The sequence below is a fragment of the Chenopodium album genome, chromosome 20, assembly GCF_948465745.1.
Source record: "Chenopodium album chromosome 20, dcCheAlbu1.1, whole genome shotgun sequence".
NCBI lineage: Eukaryota > Viridiplantae > Streptophyta > Magnoliopsida > Caryophyllales > Amaranthaceae > Chenopodium > Chenopodium album.
Genome location: NC_137853.1, coordinates 40,868,435 through 40,886,219, shown reverse-complemented (window position 1 = coordinate 40,886,219; position 17,785 = coordinate 40,868,435). Strand labels below are relative to the sequence as shown.

General features: G+C 36.5%; 1 protein-coding gene across 2 annotated transcripts; it reads right to left on the bottom strand.

Moving 5' to 3' along the window:
- Positions 1-1,237: 1,237 nt before the first annotated feature.
- Positions 1,238-17,553, bottom strand: LOC145598056 (stromal processing peptidase, chloroplastic-like). 2 transcript variants are annotated; one of them, XR_014103474.1, is made up of 26 exons: positions 17,412-17,553; positions 17,028-17,319; positions 15,718-15,961; positions 14,402-14,643; positions 13,522-13,720; positions 12,582-12,629; positions 12,368-12,475; positions 12,064-12,252; positions 11,686-11,985; positions 10,627-10,728; positions 9,912-10,046; positions 9,599-9,823; positions 8,687-8,890; positions 8,409-8,576; positions 7,441-7,590; positions 6,939-7,076; positions 5,956-6,183; positions 5,726-5,872; positions 5,450-5,555; positions 4,646-4,778; positions 3,924-4,044; positions 3,766-3,846; positions 3,021-3,122; positions 2,720-2,870; positions 2,288-2,449; positions 1,238-1,665 (listed from the first exon to the last, which is right to left on the bottom strand). XR_014103474.1 is itself a non-coding variant. In XM_081654348.1 (26 exons), exons 2-25 carry the CDS (start codon positions 17,216-17,218, stop codon positions 2,346-2,348), a joined length of 3,816 nt encoding a protein of 1,271 aa, XP_081510474.1. In that variant the 5' UTR covers positions 17,219-17,319; positions 17,412-17,553; the 3' UTR covers positions 1,238-1,665; positions 2,313-2,345. The 2 variants fall into 2 exon arrangements, 1 of the variants encoding a protein (XP_081510474.1); XM_081654348.1 differs by having other exon boundaries at positions 2,313-2,449.
- Between the last annotated feature and the right edge of the window lie 232 nt (positions 17,554-17,785).

Here is a 17,785-nt window from a genome sequence, read left to right as displayed (position 1 = left end):
TACCACGGACGTTTATGACAATATATAATGATCATTTATGGTTTCAAATAGCATAATATGACCCCGAGATGTATCACTTAGAGTTTCAAGGCTTTTCGCCACCGGGCCCTGAAACATCAAAATTCCTAAAAAAGTGTGAATTATAGCCTTCAATTTTGTAATTTTTTTTACCTTTTTTCGCCCGGAAATAAATATTGCCGAGATGTTTACCATGGTTCCTTATATTCTCCGGGAGTCCAATTGGGTCGGTGGAACCATCCAATATGCCCTTAAACGGTCATTTTACCCGTTCACAACTTGTAGTGATTTCGTAAACTCAAGCCTACCACGAATGTTTATGTCAACATAAAATGATCATATATGGTTTCAAACGGCATTACATGACACCGAGATATATCCCTTAGGGTCTCAACACTTTTCGCCACCGGCCTCGAAACCTCAAAATTTCTTAAAAAACGTGTATTATAGCCTTCTAATTTGTAATTTTTTGACATTTTTTCGCCCGGAAATAAAAATTGCCGAAATGTTTACCATGGTCTCTAATACCCTCTAAGTCTCGATTGGGTCGGTGGAACCATCCAATATGCCGTTAATCGGTCATTTTTATCCGTTCACAACTTGAAGTGATTTCGTAAAATCAAGCCTACCACGGACGTTTATGACAATATATAATGATCATATGTGGTTTCAAACGGAATTATATGACCCCGAGATGTGTCCTTTAGGGTCTCAAGGCTTTTTGCCACTGGGCCCCGAAACCTCAAAATTTCCTCAAAAAGCGTGGATTATAGCCTACAATTTTGTAATTTTTTGACTTTTTTTCGCCCGGATCTAAAAATTGTCAAGATGTTTACCATGGTCCCTTATACCCGATTCAACACAACCCAAACCTGAAATCGAACCCGATTTGATTTTAGCTCTAATTGAAACCGACCTATATCCGAAAAGGTGAACGAATTGTTATAACTTGAATTGAAATTGCCCGACCTAACCTAATCTGAAGCTAGATTGACCCGACATAACCTGATCCTGATTTAACCCAACCCAAACCCGACTTGAATACCCGAATTAACATCTCTAGGTAAAATAAACATTGTATATGGTGGAGTTGTGACTCCATTAGAAAATTGCAAAACTTTCTAAGACCATGCGCCGGATAATGGAACAAATGCATTACCACACGGCCACACCTGCCATGAAAGGTAAAAACAATTTCCTATAAATGACAAAGGGCAACTAGTCGAGGAAAAATTATGTTGAATATACACAAGAAAAAATCATTACATGATAATGTTTCTATTATGATTATTCTTTGGCCCAATTCTTGGAAACTTTACTAACAAAAATTAATCAGGGGACAACGAATACAAAAAATCACAAACATTACAAGTGGTTGTAGTGTTGACTATAGTAACCTAATAAAAAGCCTACTGTATGATCAACTAAACAATCTAATTCCTTCATATTCTTGTATATTTTTATTGGAGAGTTCGAGGAAAGTTAAATCGGAGCCACAGTCCAACAATATTGGTTCAATTGCACTTGGCACCATGAATGCTGTCTCCTTCAAATGGTTCTCATTGAAGTTAATTTTGAGTGAGCCACCAATCCTTTGACAGTAACCACTGGATACGCAATTATCCACTTGATAGAACGCCATTTAACCTGGCATACCATGTCAAGAGGTATTAGAGCTATGCACGTATCAACATAATAGTTTGGCTATGCACATATCAACATAATAGTTTGGCTATGCACGTATCAACATAATATAAATGGTTAGATATGAAATACCAGTGTTTTTCCGTGCTATTTTTCCCTCAAGAGTATAAAACACATTGACACCCCCCAAGTGAACAAAAACATACTAAGAATATATGGATATATCGTAAAAACTCAAAATTAAGGCTCAGCTCTGCCACCATAACACTTCCCAGCGCATCAAGCATGTCATTCAGCCACGAAAATAAAAAATTGACATAATCTACAGTTCAATGCGAGTATCAAGTAGAGATCCTCTTAGAAATTCTCTAGGGGCAAAAAGCTAAAGAGAAAAACAATTAAAGGTATTTTGTTTTAAATGATCCACAAGGCCACAACCACATAGCAGAAAGCCACAAGTTAATGAATAAAAGACTGGAAAACAGTCAAGTAGCAAATTCACAACAGGGAGATAGGTAATCTGAATATATAGCTTAGACTACTGCCAATACCATAAAGGTGTGGAGAAAATCATAAAGGTATGTAAACCAGTTGCAAATTATTGATAAGAAGGCCGGAAAAGTACCTATACCAAAGTAAGGCCAACACACCTTTTATAATTCAAATCAACTAATTGACTGGCTTCATGTAGTTGGCCGTGTCATCGTTGATAGCCCACGCCCCCCGATAGGCAAACCTCCTGGAAGCCCTCCAACCGACTCTTCATCATTTAATGAAGCTGCTGCATCTATGTATCCAAAAAAATTCCTAATGAGTCATCAAAACTACACCAAACCAATCCTTATAATAAGAGATATAGCATATTTACATAGATCAATGACAACATTAATTTCTATGTTTGCATTGACAGCCTGTAATAGCATGGATGTCAACAGTTTCCAACCAATTGACAGATTATTAACATTCCTGAATAATATACCACCCCCCCCCCCCCCTTTTTTCCACTCACCAAGAAGGTAGATCATAACATTAAAAATAAAAATCAAGTATTATCCACCTGAAATTTCTTCTCCAGCCTGTGCTCCAGCAATACCAATACATGAATACAAGGAATTCTCATCCACCTTCAATTGCTCATAGGCAACATATACATCCTCTATAGTGGCAGCCTCGTAGAGGGAGGTCAGATCTTTAATGCATGATAAGCCCTGAATGTATATCAGATGGGAGGAAAACAGAAGAGATCAAGTTACATCAGATTTTCAAGGGACCAGTCGATATAAAAAAAAAAAAACAAAAACAAATTACTTTATAGACTGAAGTGGAGGGATGCAGAATGGTAAATATAGGCATTATACCTTCCTTGGGACAGAAGATGCTTGCAAATGAGCCAACAACCCAAGCCAGTACGCATTTGATTTGATCTCAGCTTCATGTTTCATCAATAAGGTCCTCTTTGCCTGTAAATCAAGTTAAGTAGACATTTATAACAAAGGCCAACGGCAGCAATCCAATACGAACAAAGACACATCAGCGAAACAGTCACGACCCACAGGCGCACATAAGCATATGAAAGGGAATAATGGGACAAAAAGACAACATTCTTTTACCCCTTCTATGAGAATACAGCCGAACACCTATTTCCAATTATTTCATGTATTTGATTATTCATTAGTTATTAGCCACTAATTTGATACATAAAACAGAATCTAGCTTTATACATCTATAATCAGAAGTAATCAATGGCAAATGTTAGTGGTGGTGGAAACATCATCTGAGAGTTATTCAATGGAATTAATGAAACAATATTAATGAGAATTATGGCTTGCAACAAAATGTAAAATGATCCCAGTGTAATTATTATAAACTGAAGTGAAAGAATAAAGTTAATTTTCCTAGCTATATGGTTTACAAATTGAAACACCACCACAAGACTCACACATGAGATAAAATAATTGAATATACTTTAGTGACCATTCCTTTCCCTCACTAATTATTCGTTGTACATCTCTGCCTGCTTTCTTTGATACAACCCCAACCAAATGAGAAGAAACTTCCAAAAAAAAAGATTCAAGTTCACATCAAGTTTGCAAAAATACAAACCCTGTCCAGCTCCCTTGGAGCTATTCCGTTGCTATGCAACCCCCTGAGCACATTCTTGCAAGCGTCAACAGCTTTATGTACCTGAAAATAAGTTTTATTAAAGAAGTCCAAAAAAAGCCTCTATGAAAAGGGATGCATTATCTGAATTAAGTTCACACCTTTCCAGGAGTTGATGTCACAGAGATCACATACCACCCGAAATTTAGCCTATCAAATAAATTCAATTCGAAAGACACGTCGTATGTCAAACCCAGAGAATCCCTTACTGTTGTGAAAAGCCTGTAAAAGGTAACCAAACACTCAAAATGATGGTGATGCAAATTAGAGTTGTGCACTCAAAACTACATAAACCCCTCTCCCCCCCCCCCCCCCTCCCCACCCTCCACAATAAATACATTAATAACATAACACCAGAAGAGTGAGAAGGAAATCAGGGAGCCAGAAATCGGCCTTGTCCTAATGTGGTGTGCACCCCAGTGCAAGGTATGGAGGGTCTGCAGCGTAGCATAGCCATACTGATATTAATATAAAATATAAAAATAACATAATCCCATCCCCCTGTTCCTAAGGCGGAGGTGGCTGCAATTTGGATAAAAAAAAAATTAAAGCATCTACCTCTCAGCAGATTTTACAAAACCAAACTTTATTTATAGCAATAGCTACAGCAAATAAGTGTCTTCTGGCAAGAGGCTGAGAAACATCAATTAGCCCCACTTTCAGAAGAATTATTACGGACAAAGCATATGAGCCAAAGCAATCACAATTACTAACCACCATTGCAAGTGGTGAGATCATCTGCAACAGCTAATTTTAACTTTAGCCAGAAAGACGAACATGCTATCTTATGAACAAAGATTGAAGATCCTATCCAGAAAGTTACCTGGAATTTATAATCTCTGCTAGCAGCCCCATTGTTATGCCAAAGAAGAGTGGATGGCTCCGAATTTTGCTCTGCAGCTCCCTTACATCATTGGAGTTGTCAGATGGCAATGTCTCAGATTTTGATAGCTCGCCTAGAAGCAGGTCAAGGATGATAAAAAAATAAAAAATAAATAAAAAAACCTCTATGAGTAAGTAATATAGATATTTATCAAAAGGACAAAAATGATAGATAACCAAGAAACATGAACACATCAGGACAAAATGATAGTCACACCCCAATAACTCCTACGATATCTATTATTTGATAACATATTACCCCTACTATGTCCTTTCACATCAAATTATTCAATAACATTACAATTGATAATCAAACAAATAATCACATAAAACAATAAGCCATGATAGTAACAAAACTAATCAGAGATGAAGAGAGTGATTGACAGGTTATGAATCATGAAAAGGTAAAACAGAGGGGGTTACAGAAATCACAGATCAAAGAGAGAAGTTTTGATACTTATGTCATGATAAGTATCAAAACTAATCAGAGACGAAGAGAGTAGTTGACAGGTTGTGAATCATAAAAAGGTAAAGCAGTGCTGGTTACAGAAATCAAAGATTCAACAGTGTTTCAGGATAGACTACAGGTAAAAGCTATTAGGAGCAGTATAGATCTAATTGGAGCACCCATTAATCATCTTTGTAAGAATTGTAATAGAGTTCTTGCCATTGTAGATTCCAACCAAGTGAATGACAGGAAAAAAAGTCAACACTTAAGCACAAAGACCAACAAAAAAGGACTTACCCAGGTTTTCAAAAAGATCAACATTATCAACTGTGATGCCCCATCTATTTGGTGCGGGACCAGCAATATAGGCACAAGCTCTTTCATCTGTGTCTTTTATGTAAACCTGCAAATATGATAGAAATTCAGTTCAGTGACCAAGACAATCTATTGTTAAGGACAATGCATGTACGACTACACCAAACTTCGAAACAAACAAAAAAAAAACTTTGATTGCAGCACTACAGTCTTAAATCTGGGGTACAAGTTTATCAAAATTGACAGATTTTATCTAACCTGCTGAAATTGCATATCGGATGGTGGACGAAAAATTATAGCATCACAAATCTTCTTCTCAAATTCACGAGTTGCTTTAACCGTACCAAGGTAATCAAGAATACAAGATTCAATCTCTTCTTCTGAGAAGTCTCCAACAATACTGACCTGATAATTTGAGGGAGAAGGGCACACTTTTAAGAATGTTTCAGACACTTTATACTCAGATTTTATGCCAAGAAAGAGATTACCTCCATATTATCACCAACAAACTGATTCATTACAGCCTCTTTCACTGACTGTAATGTTAAATTCTGCAATGATTCTGGTGTAGGCTCAACAAACCGTTCATCTCCATTCAACATTGCTATCATAAGTTTATGTGCTGTCGAACGCTCCAAACTTTTAGGAATTGACCGATAATAAGACATGTATAACTGTCTTGCTCTATCAAACGCATCATCCAGCCAGACGCTATGCTGCATGTCAACAATGTTATTAACAGTGACAGAAAAATGAATGGCATTATAAAAATCAGAAGCAGTATAGCAGCCTAATGACTGAGTTAACAGGCAGATTTCTAGTAACAAAGTTTATCTACTGGATACTAGGCCTTCTCTTCTGGCTTTAACTGCTAAGAGCTGGATCTATAGGCAACAGAATATAGCCTTCATCCAGCCCTGTCTGATTCCTAGCCACATTCCATCTTACTAAGGCAGGTTACTTAGGAACCTAGTTAAATATTAGAATTTTACTAAGGCAGGTTACTTAGAAGAATAAACAACATGACATACAAAGTACAATACCTTGAATTTTACACTTCAGTTAATAATTTAAAATGAAGAGCTATTCCTCATTCTATATATTGGTCAAATGCTACTATTTTCAATAGAACTGGTTGCTACCAATAATTCATCCTATGCTTTTGACAACCAAATGGCTAGGAGATAACTAGTCATGAAAGCAAGACTGGTTGAATCAGGCCAGCGAATAGACAATTAAAGGAAAATCCACCTACAGCACAACCACCGCCATACCAGTATCATCCAGCTCACAACAAGGCCTGAATGATTCTAGAAAAACACAGCATTTCCCAATCAATCAAGACTAGATGAACTAAATCATTCATATTCAAAGCAAGTTAAATGCTCCCGGAAAACAAAGCTTTATTCCAGGCAATAAACTACATAGGATCAAGCCAATTGATTGGAAGAGCAAGAACTATAATAAGTACCTCAAGAACCATGTGTAGCAACTGGAAGGCAGCACGCATTCCGTTGTCTCTCAATGTAAAACGGAATTCCATGCATATAAACTCCTCAGTAGATTCCAGAGAGCAATTTATCAGATGATTCACACAGAAGAGCTCTACCTGCCACAAAATCATAAACATTAGATAACATTCTTATTGATTAAGCAATGTTACTGGGACGAGTTAATATGGCCTAAAAATCCCCCTAAAATGCTTGATTGATACAGTCAATAGCTTGATTTCAAAGGTTAAATGAAAATTTTGAAGTTCTTGTAAAAGAAGTGGGGCTAAAAGTGCATATTTTTCGGTCTTGCTAAAAGCCTACAATACATATCCCCTACTTATTCAGATTTAAGAGGAATATTAGACAGCAAGTTTACTAGCAAAGTATAAGCAACATAAAACCACAACGAACCTGCAATACCCAGAAATATCAATGTCTTACAAGGATTAAACTGAACCAAAGATATTAGATGGACACTACCTGCTCTCTAGAGAAGTTGCCAACACGGCCACCCTCACTGAGAGTCCGAACACCAACAACAACAGACCCCTTTTCATCTGAGCTTTCCATGGCCCGTCCACCACCAACTATGAGCCGCATGACACCACTCTGGCTTTCATGTCTTGAGATCTGCAATAACATTAAATTCAAGCACATGTAAGTGAGAAAGTAAAAACAACATCAGCAAAAGCAAAAGGCTATCAATCATAAAGAGCGAAAGCAGGGTAATGCGAAGATGAGAAAAGAAATTAAAGCATGCAAACTGCTCTCTCACCAAACAACCTGAAATTATGAGTTCCCTTAGAGAATGCAACTATTATTCTATTTAATTTTATTCTTCCATTCTTATACTTCTTTCTCATTTCTATATATATTAGTTTCCTAACATTTCAAGCAGGTGATAAGAAATCCTTATAAGCTGTACTTTAGAATGAGAAGACACTAGGCAACCAGAAGTTTCCCTATTCTCAAGAAGGTAAGCCAATTCTTCGGAGCTTCAAGAATTTGAAAAAGGAGCACAGTTCACTATATAGTGTCTACGAGATGCTATGGAAAAAAACTGTCATACAAAGAAACCTGATTTCTACAAGGCAATATATTTTTCTATAAGAAATTATATTTGATCGAATTTACACAAGTAAAGTGCATCAAGAGGACAGGGTAACCTTACAAACAGACAGAAGTTCAGAACTACTTGCATCTCCCAAATTGAGTAATTTGGGAATGTCCAGGCCAACGTAAAGGCAACATTAACAAAACCTATGTAATATGGAGTCTAGATCTCATGTACTGATGTACACATCCAAATGACCTACAAAAGCTGTATACCTAAAAGGCCCATTATATCAAGATGCTTGTAGTGTTTTGGAGATTACACAAATGCTATACAACAGTCCGTGCTTGGCAGAATCATGCTCAAAATGAATCATGACATAGCAAAGTTATACCTTGTAATTCACAGGAATACCGTTTAAAAGACGGCGCTGAGTGATTCCTGTCTCTCTGTCATATAATTTAGTGCCATTTGCTGCGTCCAATGGTGCGAATGATGGGTTGCGTAGCAATTTTAATTCTTGCAACTGTGAAGAAGTTATAAGATCTTTTGGCACCTCAAGCTGGAAAAAAAAAATACAGAAACAACAATTGAATCAAGAAAGCAATTTAATTTATAGACATCACATGTTGAGTTACAAACAACATGAGAATATGGTTTTAAGGATTGCACCTCTGGTTCTGCCTCAATGGGTTCCTTCAATCCTGATTTTATAGCTTCAGATACTTCACTTGGTGATATCTTAAATTCAGTTTCACCAACTCCATCAATATGCACTTTTGTAGGAACACAAGCTACAATTGCTGCAGGAGCAGGGGCAGTTGGTTTGCCAAAATCAGCAATAAATTCCAGCACTTCAGCACCAATTGAATTGACCTAAAACATCATGAATTAGTCTGTGGAGGTCTTAAATTTTATTACAAAATCTTGGAAATATCAAAGGATAGGATAAAGCCTCAATGTTCTGTAACTGGACCATCTCCATATTAAACAAAGCAAAAAAATTAACAACTCATGGAACTGGCATTATCTTACAATCTTACTCCAACCATCCCGCAATTATTGTTGAGATATAGATATGGAATACCATACCTTCTTCTAAACACTTCTTTTAAACATGCTTGCAGAATAGACCAAAAAAATAATAAACAAAGGAGGCTCTGCACCATTCTTCAACACCTACCCTTATAGGTTCCAACTACCCCACAATTTGAAATCCAATCAATCAAAGCCTTAATCCCATAAGCACACTTGAAATCCAGTAAACCAAAATTCCATTTGCTATTCATTATTTGTTATTCATTCCCAAGATGGCCAACTCACAACCCTGTGAGATTTCTAGCAAAGTTCATCGTTTGTAAAGTTATCCAACTCAATATAACTCAACTACATTCCGCATGTATCAATATTGACAAGTGCATGGAAATAAACATAATGGACCAGCAGATCAGAAACAAATTGGGTATAAAAGACATTGCTTAATTTAGTTAAACTGCTATTAAAGTGTGTCACGTATTAATTTGCACAATTCAGTTTGTAATTTGAATGGGGATTAGCAAATTAGGAGATAAAACATAAGGATACCTCTTCAAGGGTAACTGTTCCAGCAACACCAACCAAACACTCATGACCTTGTAGCTGGTCCATCACTTTGTGTCCTAATGCATCACTTTCCATAATAAAATCCAGATTGTCCACAGATGGCACATTATCAATCATTGCAGCCAAATGTTCACTATCTTTCAACAAAGCATCCCTATAGCGAACTAATTCACCCTTAGTCACACCAAATTCCTTAAGCCTTCGGACCTGCAACCATAATGAAAATACTACTGATCCACAACTTGAAATTTTTTGAAGAATATGCACAGTCAAAATTAAATAATAGAACTCAAACCTCCTGAACTGCAACTTTGATTGCATTTTGCCAATTTTTAGGTTCTGCAGTAACTGTAAGAGTAGTTACAGTGCAACCTTCTCTTCCAGAATCACTGTGGTCCAATTCAATCGCGGTGAAAGGGGGATTCGAACTCTGTACATTGCCAATGATAATATGAGAGGAGAAACAAAGTAATGAAAAGGCAAAAGCGACCTTTCCAAAGGCTAAACTAATGTACAAACATTAGCCAAGAATATAGATAATCTGAAAGGACATTGACTAGATACAGTCAGAAAAACAAAGCAAAACAAAAAAAAATGTCATAACTCAAGATTAGTATAGTACAAAACGCATAAGCAGAAAGTTGATTTCATTTTAAGTAAAAAATACATTCCATAAACTTTGAAGCACTAGAAACTTGATCAAAGACGCATTGCTCATTTGCTCTGCCTAGGAGTTTAATGTGGCACCCTATGCGGTAATGACGAAGTCAAAGAGCACTGCAAATGCACTAAATTGGTACCATAAAGATTAAAGAGCTCACAGCCTCACACGCATCTTTTTGTAGCACAGTCATAATAGCACAAAATTTTCAAATATATATATTTTAAAAAAAAAAAAAGTATATATATATAAAAAAATCTCAGCAAATGACAACATTAAAACGACAGGAATTGATTAATAAAAGTGAAACATCAAACAGTGAAACAGCTGAATATTTAGATTAATGCACCTTGTATCGAGTGTTAATCCTAAAATGCAAGGCAGAAAGAACGATCCTCTTCATCAGTACATTTCGTAAATCGCCATACGTCTGAACTTTATTCACGGGAACCTGCAACATAACAATAGAGTGTAAGTGAGAAAAAATAGGAAGCCTGGAAATAGGTATTAGAAGCTAACAAAAGTTTTTCATTCAAATAAGCTTTCCACTTTTCATTCGAAAAAGACTACTGAAGCGCAAAAATGCAGCTTATAGAAAATATAAAGTTTGTCTATTCTCCGTAATTACGTAAAGACCACCTCAACAAATTCATAGCAAAATACAATCACATTTGCCAACTTTTAGGTGATGTAGAATAGACCTTGGTATTGGGCAAGTAGAGTTGGATCAGTGTCAGTGCAAGTCAACAACAGGTCAGCTTGTAACGAGCCAAAATGTGTTACATTAGAGCAGTTCGCATGTTAATAATGGGCGGGGAAATTAACAAGCAAGGAAATTGAGTAGTGAGACAGATAAAAGTACTAGTGAAGTAGTGAATATGAAACTATAAAGGTAAATTTTAAAAAAGTATATAACATAACTGTTATCTTATACAAAAGTATTGGGCTATTGACCCTGACAACTAAAACCCTTTTCCATTGAAGGCCTGTCCAATTAACCTACACCCATTGGTTTACCTAGCCCATTAACAAGGTCTAATGAATATATGTTCATACTAATATATTATTCTAACATATTAAAATTTCCATCCCACTCTTCACTCTCTAGAGATTTGAACAAGATATGAAATAATTGCTGGTTGAGCTGACCTTTATGCCATGAGACTCCAGAGGCTATGGAGATAGGTACTAAGTCTTTCGTTCAAACACATGTGCTGTTAAAAATTACCAACTGGGTGGAACAGTTTGAGTTTAATGCCGAGGCATTAGTTATCAGACTGCTGAAGGATATTATATGATATAAAAGGAACAGAAAAAGAACCATAAAGGCAAGGTACACAAAAAGAAGCACACAGGCAATTCACGTTAGTTTTAAAACATTAACTGGCAGACAATATGTTTTCAATACCTTGCAAAACATATTAAATGAAAAATTCTGAAGTAACTCGTGTTGAAATATCTGAGGAGGATCAGATACGCCACCGCTTCCAGGTAGAGACCAATTGTGCTGGACAGGCGGACGTACTGCATGTCTTTCCTTTTTAGTAATTATTGGCTGATCAGAACTTGATGGCTTATCTTGAGAAGCTCCTCCAAGGCCAACTGAGAGCTTAGGCACTAGGAAACTAGCCATCGCACCAAATGCGTTAGGTGTTGGAGGTGGGGAAGCCTCTGTCTCATTCTCCAAGCCAGTCTGGCTAAATACAGCCTACATTTTAATCACAGAGCGACATGAAACCCATAGTCTGAAAGAAAAACAAAAACACAAGAGATGTTACCCTCTCACCTCAATTTGGTAAATTGTTTTCGAGATGTTGTCGATATCCCCAACAATATACAAAGTAGCATTTGCTGGAAAATACCAGCGCTCATGGAATTTTTTAATTTTATCAACATCCCACTTCTTGATCTGCTCCTCTAAACCTATAGGAAACCTTTCGCTCAATTTGTTCTCGGAATGCAAATGTTGTAGAAGCTGGATAAAATGAAATGAAATTACACTCAAGAATTTAAAAAAACAAAACAAAAAAAGAACTACCAGCACATACAAACAGAAAGCATCTAAACATAAGACACCACCCTTAACACACCTGGCAATCAACACGATATTCTATAGTATTCATCATCTGGAGTTCAGACAATATTGCACGCCTTTCCTTTTCAACCCTTGATGCAAGAAATTTAGGGTGGAAAGCTATCTGCATGAAAGACATCATACCTTACTTAATCTATCAATAAGAAAACTTGAAGGGATATAAAATATTATAAATGTAGGCAAATTGTGCCATAATGCCAATAATTTACCTCGTTTAAAGCATCAAGTACAAAAGGGAGTAAGTCGCCATCAGAGTCCTAACAAATACCACAAACATATAGTTAGTGTGTGTACATATGTGCATATCAATGTAAGAGGGGCCAGATTTGGCCAATAGCAGTGAGCATATAGCATATGTGGTAAGTGTTTGATAATTTAGCAATTTGATAAGGTAGCGTAACCCAGCGTGCCCATGGAAGCGCCAGTCTAACTGAATATGCTCTTAACCAATCAATTAGAATAGTCACTAGGTTAATGCAATGTGATTTTTGTCACACACACTCCAAGTTGGAGGCACTTAATAAGGCTAACTGTATAGACATGTAATTATTCTTGACACACACCAACAAAAGTTTGCCGCCAAAATTACAGCAGAGCTCCATAAAAATTCAGCTACGCCTAATAATATAGGCAAAAAAAACTAAGTGTGTTAGATCTAAACCACACCCAAAGTCAGAAGCTAGGCCAGTAAAAGGAAAAGGGATAGAAGGAAACTAATCAGCAAATTTCAGCAGATGTAAAATGATGGTGTTACTTATTTTGCTATCTTTCAACATTTACAGAAAGTATCAATGAAGCTATGTGAAATCGTGCATAAGGATTGAAAACTTGGCAATACTCCAAAATGAACATAAATTTCCGCATGTAATTTGACACCTCTATTTTACACATGTAATTCGACAGCTTTGCTTATTTCCTCACGTAATTGGACGGCTTCTCTAATTACATGCAGTCAAACAAGAATACCTCTACAGGGAAATCACCAAAGTGCATAAAATTTGTGTTATTACATGCAGTCAAACAAAAGTACCTCTACAGGGACATCAAAGTGCATAAAATTTGTGTTATCAACCAGATCAAGAGCTGAAAAACCCATACATTTTATCACGCCACAATCAAACAACAATGTCTGAGACCAAAGCAACAAACCTTTGCATGAGTTGGAGAATGTATATGAAAGACTGTGTGATGGAAGTCTGTGTAAGCATTAGACCTTGCTCCAGTACCAAGCAACTTCTCACGCTTCTTACTTCCAAGAAATGCAACATGTTCTATCATATGCGCAATCCCCTGCTCGTCATCCTCCTCATCAATAGACCCAACATGAACTTCCATATGTGCTTCAAACCTGTAATCAGGATGATAACATTAGAACTGCAGGTTTATAAAGTAGAACAGGGCTAAGGCTTATTGTGTTGTCATGATTCTACATTGAACACTGGTGTGTTCTTGGTCTAAAAGATGGAACCCATTACACCAGCATCAAACTTAGAACAACCACCATTAAAGGGAAAAAGACGGAGTATGTGGAAATAGATGACTTGCAAATTGTAATATTGACAGGACTCCATCTACAACCCATATCAGGTTTGTTCAGGCCACACAAAGAATAACAGCTTCCGTAATCACTGTTATGGAAGCAACTTGCCCAAAAAACAGAAAAAGGAACAATAAGGGAGCCTTTTTAAATTTTAAGTCGTAAGCTGCCTATTGCTATGCCACCTCCTACCATAATTGAGCAAAGCAAAGGTTTATAAACGCACGCAGAGTGTTCATTGGTGAACACGATAGTTTAAAGTCAAAACATCTTCAAATCAAGCACTTAAATGTGGTCTCCACTCTATGTGAAGGCCTTAGCCACCTCTTCCAAATCCCCATTCGAATCACTTAGAATACAATAGCAACCACACCATCTATTTAAAAACAATCCAAAATTGTAACTTTGAAGATTATCCAGAACCCATAGCAAGACATGCATTCTAAAAACATAAATTGGGGAAGGGAAATCTATGATATAGGTGACAGGTACCTGTTTGGTGGAACTTTATTGGGCAAAATTATGTAGCGAAGTCCATTTTTCAATTGTCCTCGGTATAGCTTGGGGTGAGATGGAAGTTCAGAATTCAAAGCTTCCTCTACCTCCGCTCTTCTTACTTCAGGATCCAGAAATTCCAAACCTGGTTTCTCCAGTGTTCCCTCTGAACAATTTGTGCTAACTGCGTGTGGTTCATCTGGACCAACAGCTGAGCATCGAACATGATGTTGCTTCAACTAAAAACACACAAATTTTACATGCGATGAGGAACAGTTTCACACATTGGTTACTATATCCTTAAATTAAGCCACATTTCAGGAATTGCCTCCATGGCACAGTATTAAGCCAGCAAATAGAGCTTATTTCTCAAATCAAACTTGAGGATTGGATCCCTTGTAAATCTTGTAGTTGGACAAGCGTTCGGTGACATACGATTTAACACAAGTTGAAATCAACAAAAGAAACTTGCCAAATAATTATAACCATGATAAAATTGATGCAGCTAAAGATTCAACTAGAAATTATTCAGGTCAGCAATCAATAAAATTCTGCTACCACAGCATAAGTAGTGCTTTCAAGAGGAAACTCTATACACTTGGTCAAAAACAGGAAAACTTTCGGAGGGAGAAAGACAGTAAATTCAGATGAGAAGCCAAGAAACCTGAAGTTCGTACAAGCCAAGATGGAATTGGATTTGGTTTATGGTCCATTCAAATAGCATTTTCTGACAACATTTTAAGACCTCAAAATGAGATGATAGTTTATGGTCCATGGATACAGGTATCTTTTGTTTTGCGTATTTAATATTTGAATAATAAAAAATAAAAATCATTAAAGCATATGAAGTCAAACATGGAATCCCACTAGTGTGAGTTATGGTTAGTTGGAGTTGATGTCTTGCAATGAGCACTCAACGGGACCCAAAATCCAAGGTTGCAAAATAAAATCTGTTCATAATTACGGAAAGCACAATCTTTGTGCAAGTTTCCGATTGAACCTAAAATCCAAGCTGAAGTTCCAGCATTTACAACATAGCATCTATTGGTATGAAAAAATTCATACAGAAACCACAGTCCTTGTGCAAATTTCTGATTAACAATTTGAAATCCCCTCGAGTAATTTATTCAGTGATTATATTAATAACCAGTTCCAAACAAGTGCAGCACCAAAATAGTGCGTATTACATACCACCACAACTCCACATATATGCAATATGTATTAAATATACTCAACAGCCTCAAGTATTGCTTTAGATGACAGGCTTCCCAAGCAACTAATCAAAAAAAAGTAGTTAAAAGAAGCTTACTTACACATGCAACGTCAGGCACATTCTTTGACAATGGAAACGTTGATTCGTCTGTTGAAAACCTTGAACTAAAGCTCTTCACAAATGACCCCCTTCTGCGACGGGTGTGGTTGCAGCATAGGTACACTTGATCTCTGGTTGAAGTTGCCAAAGGCCTCGGCTCCATAAGGATGAAACCTTTCTGCCTCAACATATTATTACTCATCTTAACTGATCTAGATACAACAGTTCGACCATCATTGGACCACCTTACATCCATATGATAGTAAAGAAAGAGGTATAATGTCAGAAATAATGAACTAATACACAGCCTTAGTAACTTACACAGTGCAAAGGACTCCAGCATGTTATAATGTCAAGAGTTCACAATATTCAAAATGAAACAATTAATAACATCAGAATAAGAAAGCTATGTAAGAAATTTAAACACCACCCCCCCCCCCCCCCCCAAATCCCCAGCTCACACAAAAAATAAAAAAAGGAAGGAGAAAGAGACAAGGAGAGATAGAAGCAGATTTAGAAAAAGAAGAGAGGGCATTATTTGACATTGACATGGATTATTCACCTAGCCCATCTGAAAATAAAAATTGTCACAACAAGCACTCATGTTTGCTCAACTCTTGCAAAAGTTGTTTCTAATACAAAATTGTTGTCTTACTCTCAACTCACAAGCCTCGTATATTACATTACTACATCTTGGGTTTAAGCCAGCAACAAGAACCTTTGATTGTCATCCACTTTGTTACCTGGTTTTATATTATATCTAATCGGTGGAATTTGGAGCTTCACTTGCTTAGAGATCAATATTATTCTATTCCAACTCTAATTTACAGATCATAGATATGCAATAGAAAAAAGGAACAACAGATTCTGAATCACAGTGCCCTAACTTCACTCTTCAGCTGTGTATAGTCTGTATATACACTTATACATTTGATTGATACTGAGTTCTCCAAACCGAAATTGATACTGAGTTCTCCAAACCGAAATAAATTACACTGCACATTTTACTGCCTTCAAACCTCGTTACTACGAGTATATAAGTTATATCTTCGAATTTATCCACGCATACACAAGAATTTACAGGTTTCTTTACAAGAAGTACATACCCCGTAGCATTACTGCTTTCATATCAAAACTAACAGGTAACGACGCATTGATTTTCCGACGACAACAATTCATTTCAGTAAATGTCACATAACACAAGATTATACTCATAGTTCAATTTGCATAAGTATTCAAAAATGCAAGTGCAACAACCTAATAGTAGTAAAATGAACGATAATACTTCAAGAAATCTAAAAACAGGTATACCTGCACTTAGAAAGGCGAAGAGCGGGACGACGAAGGCTCAACCGAGAACAACTAGGGTTAATTGAAGAAGAAGACCTAGAAATTCCAACAGAAACAACATTTTTCGAACTACTATTAAAATCATCCCCAAAATTACTACGAATTTGAAGTTTTGAAACGCCGCCAAGAACAGCAGAAGCTGAAGCCGCCATTGTTAAACCTCCAATACAAAATCACCTTATTAATTTTCACTAATTTCCACCAAAATTACTCGAAATTCAACACTATCTCATCAAAATCTCCTCCTTAAGACCTGCAAAATTAGGAATTCAATCGAATTAATTCAAGAAAATCAATTGAATCAATTCTTGAAAAATGAAGAACTAGAGAGAGAAAGAGAAGTACCGGAGGAGAGAGAAAGGAGATAATGGTGAAGGAGAAGAAGACGTTGAAGACTGGGAGAGAGAGTTTGAGTAAGTTGTTGTGGAAAGAATAATATTTTCGCACCAAACAAATTACTTTTTTAATGAAAGAAAATGGAAATTAATAGAAAGAGATTTTTTGGTAATAAAATTAAAATAAAATAAAATAAGGGAAAATAAAAACGATGAGGCGGTTGTTGTTTTGAGTTCACGTATTTGGCGGTTTGTTGGGCCGTAATGTAAAAATCTGTTATGGAATTGCGTGGCTCTATTTCCATCTTCATTTTTTTCTTTTTGGCTTGTAATAAAGACAAGAATGGAAATAAAAATCCTTTTCCAAAGATGATTTGTGGAGTT